The sequence below is a fragment of the Cimex lectularius genome, unplaced genomic scaffold (genome assembly GCF_000648675.2).
Source record: "Cimex lectularius strain Harlan isolate CLEC.00 unplaced genomic scaffold, Clec_2.1 scaffold107, whole genome shotgun sequence".
Taxonomy (NCBI): Eukaryota; Metazoa; Arthropoda; class Insecta; order Hemiptera; family Cimicidae; genus Cimex; species Cimex lectularius.
The window spans coordinates 719,145-735,027 of NW_019392698.1; the positions used below are offsets into that span (position 1 = coordinate 719,145).

The 15,883-nt window shown below is 32.9% G+C and overlaps 1 protein-coding gene across 3 annotated transcripts; it reads left to right on the top strand.

Annotated features, from left to right (window-relative positions):
* Window positions 1-1,358: 1,358 nt before the first annotated feature.
* Window positions 1,359-13,688, top strand: LOC106670712 (26S proteasome regulatory subunit 6A). Of its 3 annotated transcripts, none has more exons than XM_014401274.2 (8): window positions 1,359-1,451; window positions 9,637-9,843; window positions 10,164-10,268; window positions 10,361-10,561; window positions 11,466-11,568; window positions 11,979-12,265; window positions 12,329-12,556; window positions 13,458-13,688. In XM_014401274.2, the coding sequence occupies exons 2-8, from the start codon at window positions 9,664-9,666 to the stop codon at window positions 13,566-13,568; spliced, it is 1,215 nt and encodes a 404-aa protein (XP_014256760.1). In that variant the 5' UTR covers window positions 1,359-1,451; window positions 9,637-9,663; the 3' UTR covers window positions 13,569-13,688. The 3 variants fall into 3 exon arrangements, with proteins under 3 accessions (XP_014256760.1, XP_014256759.1, XP_014256758.1); XM_014401273.2 differs by having other exon boundaries at window positions 1,380-1,398; XM_014401272.2 differs by lacking the exon at window positions 1,359-1,451 and adding an exon at window positions 6,234-6,381.
* The last annotated feature ends 2,195 nt before the right edge of the window (window positions 13,689-15,883 follow it).

The window sequence follows — 15,883 nt, forward strand, 5'->3', positions numbered from 1 at the left end:
TGAAATTTCTACGTGCAGTGCTCTCTCTCTCTCACTCTCACTCTCTCTCTCTCTCTCTCTCTCTCTCTCTCTCTCTCTCTCTCTCTCTCTCTCACTCACTCACTCACTCACTCCCTCCCCCTCCCCACCAATCATTTGTCATGAAGTGAGAATTTCAAAGAAAACAAAACAAAAAATAATTAGTAGGAAGGGATAAGTGAGTGGTAGAGAAAGAGAGAGTGAATGAGAATAAGAGAGAGAGAGAGAGAGAGAGAGAGAGAGAAAGAGAGAGAGAGAGAGAGAGAGAATAGGAGAAATAGAGAGTTAGTGAGATAGAGAGGTAATTGAGTGAATGAGTGAGAGAAAAAGAAAGACAGAGCGATAAAAAGCAAGTGAGTCAGTGAGAAAGAGAGTGAATTGGTGAGAGAGGGTAAAAAAGAGATAGAGAGCAAGTGAGAGAGAGAGACAGGTATGTAATGAGTGAGTGAGAATAAGAGTGAGAGGGAGGGAGGGAGACAGAGAGAGAGAGAGAGAGAGAGAGAGAGAGAGAGAGAGAGAGAGAGGTGGTGAGTGACAGTGAATGAGTGAGAGAGAAAGAAAGAGAGCAACTTAGTCAGTGAGAAAGAGAGTGAATGAGTGAGAGAGAAAGAAAGATATAGAGATAGAGAGCAAGTAAGCCAGTGAGAAAGACAGTGGAAAAAAAAAAAAAAAACATTAAAACGGTCACAGAAGTAATAAAGATCAAACCTTTTTTCGAAAAAATTCCCTTTCAATTGTGGGCAGAGTATGTACATCTCGAGTAAAAAAATTCGCTAACTGCGTTTGGAGTTAAGGTGAAATCATAATATATTTCTATACCTTGTAGTTTTTTTTTCCGGTAATTATACATAAAAGTTGTAGTTAGTTATGCATATTCGAATAAACACGAGTGGAATGAAACTTGCAGATCTTACAGAGTAAGAGTGTCCAGCAGTAAAAGCCCGTCTTGAATTTAAATTTGAACATTTGAGACAATTTTCGCGGGATAAACAATGTCTATTGTAAAGGCAATCATTAGGAATAAAAACTATGAACAAATCAGACAATAATACTAGGAAAATATTATATTATTAATTTAAACTAAGATTTCATTTGGAATATTAAGATTTGAATTATTATAAACTTCTTAACAGCCTATACGATTCCCATTTTTTTTTAAATTGATTTATTAATTTAATAATAAATACAAATTTTGTTAGTTTAACTTAAGATTATTGTATGCAAGTTAAGCAATGAAAAATATCAGGGGGTTTAATTTGTCTTTTGATTGTTTGATTATTTGCCTGGCCTTGCTTAGTGTTTGTTGCGTCGATACTCAATTTGTTTGTTCGTCGTCTGCAGTACACGGCTTCCGATTCAAGGTGAAAGGTACAATAGATGGTACGTAAATATTTCTCCGTAGAAAACTAACAGTTACAAAAGAAATCTGACAAGTAAGCATCATTTATTATTTATTTATAAATATAATTTTTTTTAGATGGTTTTAAATTAGTTAAAAATCCGAATAGAGAACGTTAGGCCACGTGGTTTTTATATCAAAACTGATTCCGGGATCTCGTTTTTTTTAAAAGAATATTATATCAATAACAATTAAGCCTTTAGTTATGATAAGCTTTTTTGTGTTAAGATCTACGTGAATTTAGTATATTCCATTCCTTCTTGGGCAAAGATTGAATATTCGGCCATTAGTACTGAATAATCGACCGTTGGAACATAACCTAGCCGGCGCCATTTTGTCCAGCATGAGTTCTTATTCCCGAATTCCAAGTAAGATTTGACCTTTGCCTTAAAAATGACGGATAATTTGACTTTTAATTTAAACCATTTTTTTAAAAAAATGTATAGGGATTTTGAGGAGGCGACCGGTTATTCGTAACGATGGAAGCCAACCTCAAAGGCGTATGGCCATTAAAGAAGATAATGGGCCTATTGATGGGGCAAGTTTTTAAAATAGTTTTTTTTTTACACATTTTATACCACCTCGGATTAAATGAAGATATTGATTCATGCAAATCCTTATTTCAGACTTATTTTTGTCGATTTTTTCTTTTCTTTTTAATATAATATATTTACTACAATTTGTAACATTATTTATAATTTAATCCATATTTGTTTAATGGTCATAACTGATCATATTACTTATTCCAATTAATTATTCTTTTTAGCTAAGGTTTTTGTTATTATTTATAACATGTAACGAATTAAATTTGCAAATGGCACAGATCGTGTCGTGAGGGAAGTTAACAGCCGTTGTTGTTCTAACGGCAGAATTTCATGTCCTAACATTTCTTTGTTTGCAATTTTGTATTTATGGTTTCCAATGAGTAAAAAAATACTTAGATTTATGTTTTTACTTCAATGATAAATATAAAATACTATAAGCTGGTCCCTGTCTTATCATACATTAGGAATAGTTGCTAAAAAAAATTAAAAATAGTTGTAAGGAAAGAATATTAGAGCTAAGGCAATAAATCTGATGGGTCACCCACTAGTAGGGAGCAAAGAGACGTTTCCCATAAATCTGGATAAAAATGCGATAATCGAATACTCTGTGCATTATATAACAAAAGTCGAAGCGTTATTTAGTGTGGGAAGTTTGTCGCAGACACAGTTCATCCAGCTGTGGGACACTATCAATTTTGGGTTAGTCGCCGCCGGGTGGGCGATATTCCAGCTTATTGTACTTTTCCTAGTTCAGTACAATTGACTCGAAATTTCTTTGAAGAAGGTCATTGACTTTTATTGTGGCATTTTAATTTCCTATTTTCCACTCTTATACCATTAATCACAGCTTGTAAACCAGAGTAACTTGTATTTGAAATCTTGGCCTCATCTTTGAAAGTAATCTTACTTTTAAGCTACGTTTACAAAAATCAAAAATCGCTCCTTAAAAATGCTTGGCTTTATCAACCGAAGTACCGATCATAATTCATTTGTTCGACCTAATCTTGAATATGCCTCACTCACTTGGAATCCGCACCACTATACTGATATAGAACTCCTCCAGACTGTTCAAAATAAATTCCTTCATACATTATATTTCAAATTAAACTGTCACAATGATAAATACTCTCATGCTCCCATCAAATTTTAATTCAATATTTCTGATCTTAGCTGTAGAAGAAAGTATTTTGAGATTATTTTTATTTTCAAGTTAATTAATAATTGTATAGATTCTCCAGGAATCCTTGGTAAACTCCATTTTATCTACCTCCTCCTTACCATCTCAGAAATCAGATTTTTTTTTTTTTAATTGAATATAAAGGAACAAATTTTTTACTACACTCCCCAATTGTACATTGCAATATGCAATAAATTTTTTTTTTTCTTTTTTTTTTTTTTGACTGGAACTTCCGACATCTAGGTCATTTCAGCCCCCAACTAAGTCTATGTTCTATTTACACTTTCAAACACTACATTCATACAAATAAATACATTCATACACTTAAATACATTCATACATTACACTCATTCTGTTTGGTCGGTGGAGTACTTGATATTCCTCCACCGACCTATACTTAAACTAATCTAGATTGGGGTCGACGGAGTACTTTTATAAATATTCCGCCATCGCTCCGAACACACACTCTTACGCTCTCAACGTTCAAGGGGCGATGATGACATTATATTTCACCCTCACCCCTCGCGCCAATAAATACATGCACTGAGACAAAACATATAGACACAACACATAAGACATATTATATACAATAAAAAACCTCAATTTCCCCTAAAAAGCGGAACAGGGGACTCTGAAACTCGCTACCGTGTTCGAGAACTCTTCTTAAGTCCGGTGGCATGCCTACACGCTCTGTGTATGGAGCCAAGGCATGACACGCCGATGTGGGACACATCGAGCAACCTTTCTCTGCATAAGAGGGGACCTGCCCAATACTGTTGATTTATTTAATAGTTCTGCTTCCTTATTAAAATTCAGTTACTTAAAGCATAATATTTTATTTAGTTAAAAAAGCTAAAAATGTACTATGTATGAGTTATAATGCTTTTTATATTTATTTTATTATTATTTTTTATAATTTCTAGTTGTTATAATTATATAGACAGGGTGTTTAATTAAATCTTTATAATGTTTTATTTATAAGGTTTTTTACTGTCTTTTTCGTTGATGTGTAGTATAGTGTTTTATTCTTTATTAATGTTGAGTTAGTTATAAGCATTGTATTGAATATAATGTTTTTCTCCTTAAATTTTGTACACTTTTTTAAAAGAAGTTGGGTTTTTACCAATAAATTTTTTTTTGGAGGGGGTGCCCTTGGTACTCTAGGTACTGTACCAATATTTCCTGTTTTCCATAGACTCTTTCTGAGATGGCTTAGTTTATGTTTGATCTTGTTCTCCAAATTATAGATTCTGAGCCTGTAATTGTGTTAAGTCAAGACAAATCTGGGAAATGCAGTTGACAGAGCAATATGTTTTTCTTTTAAATTTAATTTAAATAAGTTCTTTTAATGAAATATTAACAACTAAAATTAAATTTCTTGTCCATGAGTAAATCAGATAAACGGTTTAAGCTTTATCAATTATTTTTTATACGAAAGAGCTTATCAAAAAAATTTTATCAATTAATTTAAACCTTAAATTTATTTTGTAAAACAAATCTTACAGTTAATGTTCATATTATAAATAAAGTAAATTTAACTTTTTTATGTAAAAATATTGAGAAAGTAACCTTAAACATGATTAAGGAAAGAAATTTTTAAAAATCTAACTTTTTAATGCTTAAAACAGTTATAAAAACATGCTTCTTAATATTTTAAAATATTAATTTATATTTCATATTATTTATATATTTATTCATAGTTTTATATCATATTTCTTTTATTTATATTACATCAGCCCCAAAGCACTGTGAGGGTCGATAGGGTATACTTCACCATCGACACTCTCACCTACTCATTCAGCCAGTCACAACTATATTCATACAAATACATTATATTCATTTTCGTTCTAAAGGTATACACCCATATTTCCTTTATCGGGACAGGGGACCCAACAATATACTCTCATGCCCAAGTACTGCTTTATATCGGGTGCCATGCCTGTAAGGGGCCAAGGCCTGGCACTCCTTGACCAGGTGTGACACACTGAGCAACCGTTTGCTACAAGTGGATTTGCCTTCACTTTCTTTGTCACCATCCTTGATGGAGGAGAAAACTAGGCCCATTTAAGGGCAAAGGCCTTTCCAAGTTCTATATCTAATGATTTTTCCAAAGCTTCCTGGTGTGTTGTATCCCTGTTTTACCTGATTTTTCTCTATAATAAACAGATAAACATCCCAATTTCAGTTCTATGATCCTATTCCTAGCCCTTCACACTTAAGCTAGCCCTCGTATATCAATTTTTTTTTGTCTTGCACATTTAATATCAAGTTGATCTATTGAGTTTCCTAGTTGATTTTGAGAGTTTTGAGAGAAGGGTTTGAATATTCATTGTACGAAATTTTAGAATTGATTTTGGTTTCAAAGCAAGGTTGCTTGGTATATTTGTTATGTCAGTTGTTATTTGTTATGATAATCAAGCAAATCTGTGTTACAGAAAAAAATAGAATACTTAAAAAACCAGAACCCTTAGTGAGGGCAATGTTTAAACCTTTAAAAAAATCATAGTTCCAGTTAATACACATTTTTTAATGGACAAAATTGGCACGGTTTATGCATGCATTCAAATGGCTACAAATTACAGAAGTGTTTTAGGTTCAGAATTTAATTATTTGTCTAGTGATTAACATAATATTATTTTTTATATAATAATTATTTTATGCTTTTGCAAGGATCATGAAACATGAGGACAGTTGAAAAACATGTTTTAGAACATGTTTTTGTTTTGTTAATTGAATGTATTTTGATGAGCATATTATTTTTCATTGATAAATAAAACTTTTTTCTACCCATCTACCTATTATTTATAGATATTGTTCAGGAAAGGATAGTTGAAAGACTTCTCTTTCAATTATGGGTTTTTAATTTTTTTTAAATTTTTATGGGGAGCACTGCAGTTGAGTTTGACGTTTTTTCACCAGATGAACGTACAAAGGTGTGTGAAACAGACAAAATCAACGTCCAATTATAAATTCCTAAGCTGTTTTATAACTGAAATGAAACAAGTTTTTATATTGTTTATTCCCTCTTTTCTAACCCTGAACTTTTAAGGGAAAATTTATCGCGAGTTTGTCGCGTTGAGAGTTAACCGTATTTACCTTCCCTGATAGTGTGACTCTTCAAAATTCTCGGTTAGGCGTCCGCTTTTGAACTTTGCTAAACTTAATTTTCTGGGATGTCTTCAAGCACGATGACTTCTTCGACAAAAGGTTCCGACGAAAAGCTCGGGTGGGACGACAAAGACGTACGTATGACAGTCTAATATTTTAATTAAGAAGCTTCGGCTATCAAATCGTTGCGTTTGTGTTTTTGGATCTTTTCTACTAACCCCACAACACCATCAAAATCAACTAATAAAACACTGAACGCTTTTTTCTTCTGACATTGTCGCGTTAAATTTATCAATTTACCCAAATTTGTAACAATTTGATTGGTATTATTGGTGAAATTTATTAAAGAAAGACTAAAACATTATGTTAGTGTACATTTCAACTGGAATGTTTTCGGTATGGAATGATTCCTCCCAATGGTTACTGATATTTATAGATGGTGCGCATTGCCATTATCAGCCAAGTTTGGTGCACCAAATTCAACTTACGAAATGGTTTACACTTCAAAAGAATAATTGACACTTCAAAAGTTTAGGTTCAATAATCTCAATGTTTTAAAATTAGTTTTCATCCTTAATTCATACCAGTAAAAGCCATATTTTTTTTTTCTTTTGTAGTATCATCCTGACTAGGTTTTGGTGTGTGTTGTCATTAGTCAAGTTCGGAGCACCAGCTTACTTTAGCAATGGTCGCGCATTATAAAAAACGATGCTTTAATGTTGGAATTTTTGCATTCCCAATGTTTGAAATTAGTCCTCATACTTTATTCAAACTATTAAAGCCCATTATTTTTTTATTGTATAGCCTCATCCTGGCTAGGTTTTGGTGCGAGCTTACTTTGGAAATTGTTTACACTTTAAAAGAATCATTAACAGTTTCAATTTGGAATTTCTGCATTCTCAATGTTCAAATATAGGTTTTTCCTTAATTCTCTCCATTAATTGCCACAATAATTTCTTGTGCAATCTTGTCCTGGCCATGTTTTGGTGCGTTTTGCTATTATCAGCTAAGTTTGGTGCACCAGCTTTTCTTTGGCAATGGTTCCCTATAAAAGAATTAATAATGCTTTAAATTTGGAATTTAAACATTCTCAATGTTTAAAAAGTAAGTTTTTATCCCTAATTCACACCATTGGTCACATAAAACTTTGTTTTGATATACCATCAAGTTCTTTTAATTATCACGATTTTTCCTCATGGAGTCAAACTTCTCATAAGCAGACGTTATTGAAGGGAATTTGCCTGTTTATTAGAAGCGTTCATATGAATAAATAAATATATTTCTGGAAAAGTTTAAAATGATTCTTATCCTGGCTAAGTTTTGGTGCACCTTGTCATCTGTATGGTATTTAGTGACTGTTAATTAATGATTATTTGGAGATCGTGAGATGCGGTCTGGTGTGATGTAGGTTTAGAAAAATATTTTCTTTATCGTGCCAACGTTTTGATCTTTATTGAGATCATCTTCAGGGCCTTGTATTGCCTGCGTTTCAACACAAAAAGAATGAAGAACAACATGGGATTCTATGAAAAGATTTCAACTACACCTGGACACCAAGCAAAGAGTATTCTGAAAGACATCGCTAGCTTTGAAAAGAAACATACATCTGTAATCAGTTACTAATTGACAATTAGAGAACCTTTTTGTTGAAATGCAAGCAATACAAGGCGGTGAAGATGATCTCAATAAAGATCGAAACGTTGGCACGATAAAGAAAATGTTATTCTAAACCTTGTCATTATCAGCCGTTTACTTTCGTAACGATTTGCATTAAAAAAATTCTTAATTCTTTAAATTTAGAATTTCAGCATATTCAATGTTGAAAACTACGTTTTTACTTTTAATTCCGTCGGACCTTTTGCTGGTGTAAACTTTCATTATTACCACCGCTTCCCTTGTGTGTCAGAAAAATTGAGAGCTGAAGGTGGGAATCTTTTCTTTGTATTCTTGTGTAGTGTACTAGCCAAGAGTCTTGTCACCTTAATTGCTTGGCTACTGCGGTCCCTCAGTGCACCCGCTTACTTTGGTAATGGCCTGCATTGTAGAAGAATTAAAGATGCTTTATAAGTGATCCTTAATGTTCGAAAAATTAGTCTTTATCTTTTATTCACACCATTAAATGCACTAATTTTTTCTTGTATAGTCAAACTTTCCATAAGTGGACACCATTCATAAATGGGAATTGTCTACAAATTAGAAAGGTTCATATGTAGACATTAATTCTGGAAAACTTCTCATCATGGCCATGTTTTGGTATGCTTTGGCTTTGTCATTATCAGCCAAGTTTGCGCACCAACTTTCTTTGGTAATGGTTTACTTTTAAATGAATTAATAATACTTTAAAAGTGGAGGTTCAGTAGTCATAATTTTTTAATATTAGTTTTTATCCTTAATTCATGCCAATAAATGCTATAATTGTTTCTTGTATTTTCTTAAACAGACACCGTTCTTAAATGGGAATTGTCAGCTAATTAAAGGGGTCCATATTTAGAAATTAAAATAATATTACTGGAAAACTGAAATGTTATTCTCAATCTTTATAAAAAGATAGTACCTACTCACAGTTAGTTGTTTTCAATGATCAAGTAACATGTAAGATTCATCTGTCATTACTGAAATCCCGAGTTATTCTTTCTACAGTCTTCTTATAAGAGACTTTTGTTATTGTAAAATCTGTAAACATAGTATTCGTGTACATTGATTATAAGGAGAAAATAAAATTGCATGCATTAGAGATGTCTTGATTATAAAAAGTGTCCGCTTTGGGAAGGTTGACTGTTCATAAAAAATCATTGATAAGGCAAAGTTAAAATTAAAAAAATCCTTGACCAACCTTTGAGGAAAATATCCTCTTCATCAGGACTTTGAAACTATTTATAATGATGGACACAGTTAACATAAATACTTACAATATTAAAAATAATGGCTTAAATGTAAGGAATTTATGAGTTTAGCTTAGAAGAGTGGACAAGATAATATCAATCTCACTAAAATAATTTTTTTATTTATTTTGTGTTTCTTATTTTTTTATTTCTTTATAAAACAGTGTGAGCTTTGCTGTGCTCATCCGTTTTTGTTTACTTTCTTGATCGAATCGGCTAATAAGAGGAATAAAATTTACATCCACTTTGAAATTTACCTAGGTTCATTTTTACATGCCTATAAACATCAGAGTTTATATCTAAATCCTCTTAATTATGACCAATTGACCAATATTGGGATCATCAACGTTCCTGTTGTTTATTTTACTTCCATGTAAATATTGTAGGATTTATCAAGATTTTAGTAATTTGAGGTAATTTAAACGTTTGTGCTGGGTTTTTAATTATATTGAGGTGTCTGAATGTTCTAATTCTAATGCTGTTTTTCAATAACGTTTCTATTTGCAGGAATATATATCTGAAGAAGTTAAGCGTATGTCACACGAGGAAATAGTCAGTCGTATACGTCTTTTGGATAACGAAATTAAAATTATGAAAAGCGAAGTGTTGAGAGTGTCCCACGAACTGCAGGCGCAGAATGAAAAAATAAAAGAAAACACTGAAAAAATTAAAGTCAACAAAACATTGCCTTATTTGGTATCAAATGTCATTGAAGTAAGTATGAATATTATAAAAATGTTATGCATGGTTTATTAAATTATTTATTAGGAAAAAATGTAAGGTATCATTGTTAAATTCAGTAATTTCAATCAATTGGTTAGAATGAAATATTCTTTTTTTAATGGTCAGTAATACTTAATACTTTATCTGCCACTCAATTAAATTATAACATATTAATTTAAAATGAGATGCAAAAATGGCAGATGGTTAGGATGTTCATTTGTCATGTATGTGGCCAAAGGTTTGATTTTAGCTTTCAATTTGATAGACAATGAAAAGATTTATTTCATTAAATAATATTTGATGGTTTTCAGCTATTAGATGTTGACCCTGAAGAAACTGAGGAGGATGGAGCTGTTGTAGATCTAGACGCACGAAGGAAGGGAAAGTGTGCTGTTATCAAAACATCCACAAGACAGGTATTTTTTAAAAATAAATTACATAATTGTTACAACTTGATATTTGTATATATTTTTTCCACTGTGATATTTCATTTTACTATTTTTTTTAGACCTACTTCCTCCCAGTTATTGGGCTAGTCGATGCAGAAAAACTTAAGCCCGGTGATCTTGTCGGTGTCAATAAAGATTCCTACCTTATTTTAGAAACTTTGCCTGCTGAATATGATGCAAGGGTTAAAGCAATGGAAGTTGACGAAAGACCGACTGAGCAGTATTCTGATATTGGTGGCTTGGACAAACAAATTCAAGAAGTAAGTGTTGGTCTACTTGATAGTAAAATAATTGTTAGTGTAATTATAGCAAAATTAAACATTTATAAGACAATTTATTAGTTTCATTCATTCATTTAATTAAATTGGTAATTAATTAAAATCCAAATATTAATAATGATTAGATTTTATCCTTTTTTTCTCAAAAAATAGGACATTGTACTACATCTGTGTTGGTGTTCAGAAACTACTAACACCAAAGTGAAATTTCCCTTAATGGACCCCTCTAAAAAGCAGACCCTTTCTTTGAACATACAAATTATGATTCCTTGGAATCTACCCATTTGTTTCTTCGCATTAAAATCTTACATAAAGCGGATTCTCTCAATAACGGACACAGACAGCTTTTTTAAAAGCTATATTCTGACTTAAATTGTTCCATAAGCGGACAACAGTCTCCAGAAAATTTTCTGCGAAATTCTGTTTCCTCTATGTATTTAGTCCACCTACCAATATTTTCCCAATATTCCCACATTTTGATTATGCCACTTTACAAACTTACAAGTACGTCTTCAGTGTGTTTGTCACTAAAAGAGAAAAAAAATTTAAGTGAATGAAAGTGAAAATTAAGTGTGTGAAACTTAAAACTATGTAGAGAAAAATGATTGCTCTTATGCAAAAGTATGCTCGGTGAATTTGAAAAAGCTTCTAGTTGTAGAAAAGGCAAAAAATCCTCGGTGTTGTAAAGTTGTCGATATCTTGTAATCCCATTATAGCCCATCATGCAATAACGAAACATTTTTTCACTCTTACCTCAAAAGCGGCTCTGTATAGCAGACAAAATTTCATACCCCAAGAGTGTCAGTAATGGGAAGTTTCACTATACTTAAATGAGGACTTTTTAAAAACGACATTAACCAATAAGTAATTTAATTTACGTTTACAGCTCATAGAAGCAGTTGTACTTCCGATGACTCACAAAGAAAAATTCGAGAACCTCGGTATTCAACCTCCAAAGGGTGTACTTTTATATGGACCTCCTGGAACAGGTGCTGGAATATTATTTTTTATGTTTTGACTTGAAATACAAATGGGCTTATAATAAAATGTCTTTTTGAAATTAAAACATTGTCATGATAACTTGAAGAACAACAAATTTACAGTTTACAAATTAAAGTTATAAATTTGAAAGTTTCACTTGTATATTAACAAGATTTATCTGTTCTTGTTTTAATACTTAAGAAACCTTTTTATAACTGGAAACAAATGAAAATATTAAATTTCTGGCACCGCTCAATTGTATGAGTCTGTGTTGAAGTTGGTGAGTTGATATTCAATTAATACTCGAGTTGTATGAAATATGAGTAAAATCATTTTCCATAATACATTTTATTTTTAAAAAAAATCATGCAGCTTAAACATTTATTTAAAATTAATTTTCATTGTTTTCTTTTTAAAGGTAAAACTCTATTGGCTAGAGCTTGTGCAGCACAGACAAAATCGACCTTTTTGAAACTAGCCGGACCCCAGCTCGTTCAGATGTTTATTGGCGACGGTGCCAAATTAGTTAGAGATGCATTTGCCCTAGCTAAAGAAAAAGCACCAGCTATTATTTTTATCGACGAGTTGGATGCCATTGGTACAAAAAGATTTGATTCTGAAAAAGCAGGAGATCGTGAAGTACAAAGAACTATGCTTGAACTATTGAATCAATTAGATGGTTTCAGTTCAACCGCAGATATTAAAGTATGTTCAGAACAAGGGATAAAACAAACTAAAAAAAAATACTACTTACTTTTCTGATTTAAGGTTATTGCTGCTACAAACAGAGTGGACATTTTAGATCCAGCACTTCTTCGTTCTGGTAGATTGGATAGGAAAATTGAGTTTCCCCACCCAAATGAAGATGCAAGAGCAAGGATCATGCAAATTCACTCTCGTAAGATGAATATAAGCGTTGATGTCAACTTTGAGGAGCTAGCAAGATCCACAGATGACTTCAATGGAGCACAATGTAAAGCCGTATGTGTAGAAGCTGTAAGTATTGTAATCCAAGAAATTTTAAACGTCTTGTATTTGAGAAACTCATTGTTTCACCTTGGCTATTTTATTACTAAAATGTTTATACCATGTCTGATTATTTTCAAAATTAGGATTTTTTAAATATTGGAAGATAAAAGCTTACGAAGGTGCAAATGTCCTGATTTTTAATATAAATTATCCTTGATGCTAATGTTGGCTATTCTCAGTAGATAGTTTATTACCATGCCATATAGTGGAACATGTATTTTATTTTATTTTTTGGTTTTAATTGTAAACATATGTGTATATATTTTATATTTCATTGAGTAACTGATAATAAAAACATTTTCCACATTATAAAAAAAAATTACTACACATGATCGCTCCTCCAACCACATCAAATGGAGCGGGCTCCAAAAACCCACGTTATTGTCAATTCCAAGCACCGAATATTTGATCAGACCAGACTTTTCTAGTAGCATCTTTTGTCAAAAATTATTTTCTAAGCCTGTATTGAGAAACACTCAGCGAAGCAATTGGCCTGTAATCAGACATATTATCAATAGCCCCTGCATACAACTATAAAAGCTTGTCCGCAGGCATTCTAAAATCCTGCTTAAAATTAAAAAACACATTCTGTGTCAAGAACTCTAGATGTTGTTTTGTTCTTTGTACAAAAAAAATTTTCATCGACTGTTATTTTCATTTACAAAACTCTTTTTCTTTCATCAAATTTATGTGGGGTTATGGTTTCTGTTCAGGAGCCACTGCTTACAACACTTTTGTCTGCGGTATTTTGCTTTTTGTATTATCATGAATTATGCACTTTTGATAAAATATGACAGGACTTCTTTTTCCTAAACGTATCTTTATCTCGAATCCCTAAAATTACACAATATGTTTATTTACTTTATAGGGTATGATTGCTTTGCGTCGCAGCGCTGGAGTTGTGATCCACGAAGATTTCATGGATGCTATCCTGGAAGTCCAAGCCAAGAAGAAAGCGAATCTTAATTATTACGCTTAAAAGTTCATTTAAGGGTTCACTAAATATTTCTGTTTTTCGTTTAACTTGTAAGTTCAAAAAATTTCTTGTAATGTTTTGAAATAATTTTTGTTGTCCATTTTTCAATAAATATTTTTAAAAATGATTTTTTTTGTTCCTAGAGTTGACTTGAAAAGTTGACCAAGTTTATATTAATAATTAATTAATAAGCTAAATATGCTATAATGCATAAGTCAATTTATTAACTATTATAGCTCTACAAAATGCATTAAAAAAAAAAAAAAAACCAGCTCTGTAGCTTAGGTAATTTTTTTAATGGCTTTCAATGGACCCAGATATTTGTTCCTGTGCTCAAGTATAATTTGACATACTTGTCATTCTGTATAGAGCCAATGAAGTGGGACACATTGAGCAACCTTTCTCTGTAGTCTGAGCTGTCTTGGTCTTTTTGTATGACCACTCATTAACTCACTATCTCTCTCTCTTTCTCACTCGTTTACTTGCTAACTTATATTCTCTCTCTTTCTCTCACTTACTTTCTTTGGACACATCTTCGGGCTTTGGCCCAAAAGTGTGTGTGTCAATCTTGCATGGTCTATTCTTAATCGGGGAGGCACTTCTAAGAGTCAGAACTTCTGAGTGCCACCTATCGTCGACTGCTCTTCATACATGATAGCTTCTCTGCTGATCCTGCCACTTTCTTTTATCATGTTATTTATTATATTTTTAGCATCAGAGGGCCAGATTGTGGTTTTAAGTCTGGAGGTTGGGACGTCCTGACTTTAGCCACCTCATCTGCTGTAATCCTCCAAACCTGTATCCAGATACCCAGCTAACCACCATTTTATTGAGACACTGTCTCGTGGTATCAGACTGGACGTCAGTAACTGTGCTGAGTGAGTCGGTCATGCAAGCAAAGCCACTATCGTCTCAATTCACCTCAAGCTAAATTGCATTGAATTCAACCATATAAACCCTACAGTGGTAGGAGCGATCATGAAGTGGATGCACACTGACAATACACGGCGCATGCCATATCTTTGTTGGCTTTACGGTGCATATGCACTTGTGAGCCAGGTGGCTCATGAGTCACTTGCACAACTTCTGTCGCCAGCCTAGATGAGTATCAGAGCATATTACGATCCAACCTTGAGCTGGCTACAATCGGTTTTTACGATGAGCACAAAGGGATCATTAGTGTCAGTTTGGACAGAGTAAAGACATTTTGCAAGTGTGTATGTATTCCTGAGTCGGATATATTGACTCTAATCAAAACTTATTGGTTATATTCTACATTACTTGACCCAAAAAATGAGAATCACTGTTAAAAAAAATATATATAAAAAGAGGATGCTTGGCATGATATTAATACCACGATATATAAATATATAAGCCGAGCCTCATAGGAGGCTTGGGCATCCATTATTTTCGCGACTGATGAAGACAGGGTGAAAACCACTATATATTGATATAAGTTCCAGAACTTAGCTCGGTAAAAGTATAGTGGAGTAGACAACTTGGATGGTGAGATCATCCCAAACGAGTACAGCTGGAGGACCCAGGGCAGAGTTGGCTAGCTGCCCAGCTTGAATGCCATTCCCAGTATTATCGTAAGGTTTCGCGAAAGCACATGCCTAAGGATGGCACCAGAAATTGAAAACGTATATCCCGATGTGGTCATGGACCCTGCCGCATATCTGAGGGTCTGCTCTCTCTGAAGTTCAGGTGGCATCACCCCCAGTCTCAGCACAAGATGACCAAAGAGCCCTGTGCAAACTTGCAGATTGCTCGAAGACACCGATACTAGTGGAGCTTATCAAGCCTTTGCAGGTGCCTTTTTTGGGGAACAAAACAGGCCAACCAAACAAGGTCGAGCACAGCAGTGAATTAAACATTTTTGGGAGGTCCTCCCTGTCCATGCTCCTCCTGAAGCGGCTGACAAACTTTCATAGTGTTATCATTTTTCTTCATTTCACCTCAATGGTGTCAATTGTTGTTGTTATCTTTTATCAAAGGTGAGGCCGAGGAACCTCGCCAATTCTTCATACCTTATCGCAGTGCCCCCTCAGGTAGAGATATGTACAATAAAAAATAAGTGATAATTAAAAGATTTATTAAAAGATTTACAAAATATAAATTATAAAAAGATATTGTATTTCATACATTTTTATTTGTAGAAAAATCACTAAGTGAAAAGTTAGTTACTTCACTGTTATTTTTATTTACAATGTTACTAATAGTTCTAAAATAAAAAAACTGTATATTACAAAAAATGGAATTTTTAGTAAAGTCAAAAACTTGTTAAAATACAATTAATACATTTATATAGTGTTTAA

Excerpts from the sequence above, each read along its gene's own strand:
- LOC106670712 (XM_014401272.2), top strand. The coding sequence starts at position 6,313 with ATGTCTTCAAGCACGATGACTTCTTCGACAAAAGGTTCCGACGAAAAG. Across the intron at positions 6,382-9,636 it reads TCGGGTGGGACGACAAAGAC|GAATATATATCTGAAGAAGT; the intron begins GTACGTATGACA and ends TTCTATTTGCAG. Across the intron at positions 12,266-12,328 it reads GTTCAACCGCAGATATTAAA|GTTATTGCTGCTACAAACAG; the intron begins GTATGTTCAGAA and ends TTCTGATTTAAG.